The sequence below is a fragment of the Zea mays genome, chromosome 6 (assembly GCF_902167145.1).
Source record: "Zea mays cultivar B73 chromosome 6, Zm-B73-REFERENCE-NAM-5.0, whole genome shotgun sequence".
In the NCBI taxonomy this organism is placed as follows: Eukaryota; Viridiplantae; Streptophyta; class Magnoliopsida; order Poales; family Poaceae; genus Zea; species Zea mays.
The window spans coordinates 126,882,780-126,884,762 of record NC_050101.1 but is presented as its reverse complement, the minus strand read 5'-3'; the positions used below and the strand labels follow the sequence as shown (position 1 = coordinate 126,884,762).

Below are 1,983 nucleotides of genomic sequence, written 5' to 3'. Positions count from 1 at the left end.
TACTGTACCACTATATAAAATTTCAAGTTCAAATTCATCGTATGTTAAGAGATAAAAAAAAAAAGAGAAAATTCTGATATACATAAAGTTAAAATTATCTCAGGTTTTTCTCTTTTTTTATCTCTCAGCATATGATGAATTTGAATTTGAAATTATATACAATGATAGAATAGGCAATAAAGTACATCAATAACTTTTTTTGAGAGTTTTTTGTAGTTGGTTTGTACATGATATGTTGCCCTTCTAAATATGCTCTTAGTCTGTTTTACTTTTTATTCACCATAAGCTGAGGCGAATAATCTGTTCCAAAAATGCGCATATATGTAGACTGTCTCACATTGATCAAATGCATGGCAACATTTCATAGCGTAACATCAAGATAACGAAGGTACATTCATGTGACAGATGAAAGGAAAGTTGAGTGTGCAGCTTAAAAGAAGGTGTCCACATGCTTGCACAAGCAACAAAATCTAGTGGTTCAAGTGTTGCCCCAACGCAGCTTGTCGCCGTCCCGATTCCCAACTGCCATGGGCCGTACGCAGGCAACCTATCTTTCAATGACGATCTCCGGTGCGGGTCTCGAGCTTCTCCTCCCCGCCATGTCCACGACGACGACCCCTGAGACCGCCGCCGCCTTCGCCTCGCCCTTGGGCGGCCGCCGGTCCACTGCGTCGACGCGGCACACGGGGCACGCGCTGCTCTTCCTGAGCCACGAGTCCACGCACTCCGCGTGGAAGCTGTGCTCGCACCGCGGCAGCTGCCTGCACCGGTCACCGGCCTCGAACGCCTCGAGGCAGACCGCGCAGTCCCCGGTCTCTCCGTCTGCGGCAGCCTTGAAGTACTCATGGCAAGGAAGCGTAGCGAGCTCGCCGCTGGACAGTCCCCGGCGGCCGCGGCCGTCCTCTACGCGCTCCTCCTGGTTGGCGGCGTGCTGGCTGCTGCCGCGGGAGCCGAGCCCCCGCAGCAGAGCCCAGAAAACGACGAGGATGTGGGCGACGAGCATCACAGCGACGCCCGCGATGAGCAGCACCACGGAGAGGATCGCGGTTGGGTTGGTCGTCGTCATGCTGTTGCTATGGTAGCGCGTTGTAGCTAGCTAGCTAGTGATGAATCATGTGACTAATGGTCGTGTTTCTCATCGATCATGTGAAGATTTCTCTTGCTTTTGACGTTCCTTGGTTTGGATTTGGATACATATGTAGACCAGTTCAAGTACATGTGTTGGGAGAAACCAAAGAAGTGTGGCGACGACCTCTTATTGTCATTTCAGCACTGTAGGGGCTGTGCGTAGCTGCGAGTCACTGATAGCTACAAGCAAGAAAACACATGGCGCAGCTGGTTTTTTTTCGGCTTGTTCGGTTATTTTTGTTCCATGTGGATTAGAGTGGATTTGGTAGGATTAAGATGTATTTTGACTTGTTATGTATTTAAACCGATTCAATGTCATTCAATACACATGGATTCATATCAAAACGAACAAGCCCTTCAGATGATTGTTTGTTTGCCATCGTCGTTAATTACCATGATGGACCTGAGATATGTATGTATCCACACAAGGTTTATTTGGAATTATGTATATGGCAGTGCCAAGTTTGGAAGAGGATTTTCATGCTTTGTTACCTGCAGAAGCTAAAGCCCAAGGTCAACGGGAGGGTATATTTTTGAATTTGAAACACTTTTTATTTGAACATTCCTTTGAAAAAAAGTGTTTAAGTACTATATCTTCCTGGGGTGGTTGAAGAATACACCGAACGTCAAATTACTTATTGCTCAACTATGCAACTTGACAAGAGAGACAAGTGTTAGCAGCTTGTGATGTGCAGCGGCCAGACAAAATTGATGAGCTGGGATGCGATGCGACCTAGCTACAGGCAAACACAAGGGAGATAGAAATAGGCTCAATCTTTTTGCACTGGTGACCTTAATCCTATATATTGGTGACCCCCTGATTAGATCTAGTTGATTTATTTGATTCATGAATGG

The 1,983-nt window shown here is 46.3% G+C and overlaps 1 protein-coding gene across 1 annotated transcript; it reads right to left on the bottom strand.

The window, feature by feature from the left end:
- Positions 1-338: 338 nt before the first annotated feature.
- On the bottom strand, positions 339-1,444 carry LOC103629965 (RING-H2 finger protein ATL14). The gene has a single exon (XM_008651067.3). It carries the CDS (start codon positions 1,064-1,066, stop codon positions 548-550), a length of 519 nt encoding a protein of 172 aa, XP_008649289.1. The 5' UTR covers positions 1,067-1,444; the 3' UTR covers positions 339-547.
- Positions 1,445-1,983: the final 539 nt, after the last annotated feature.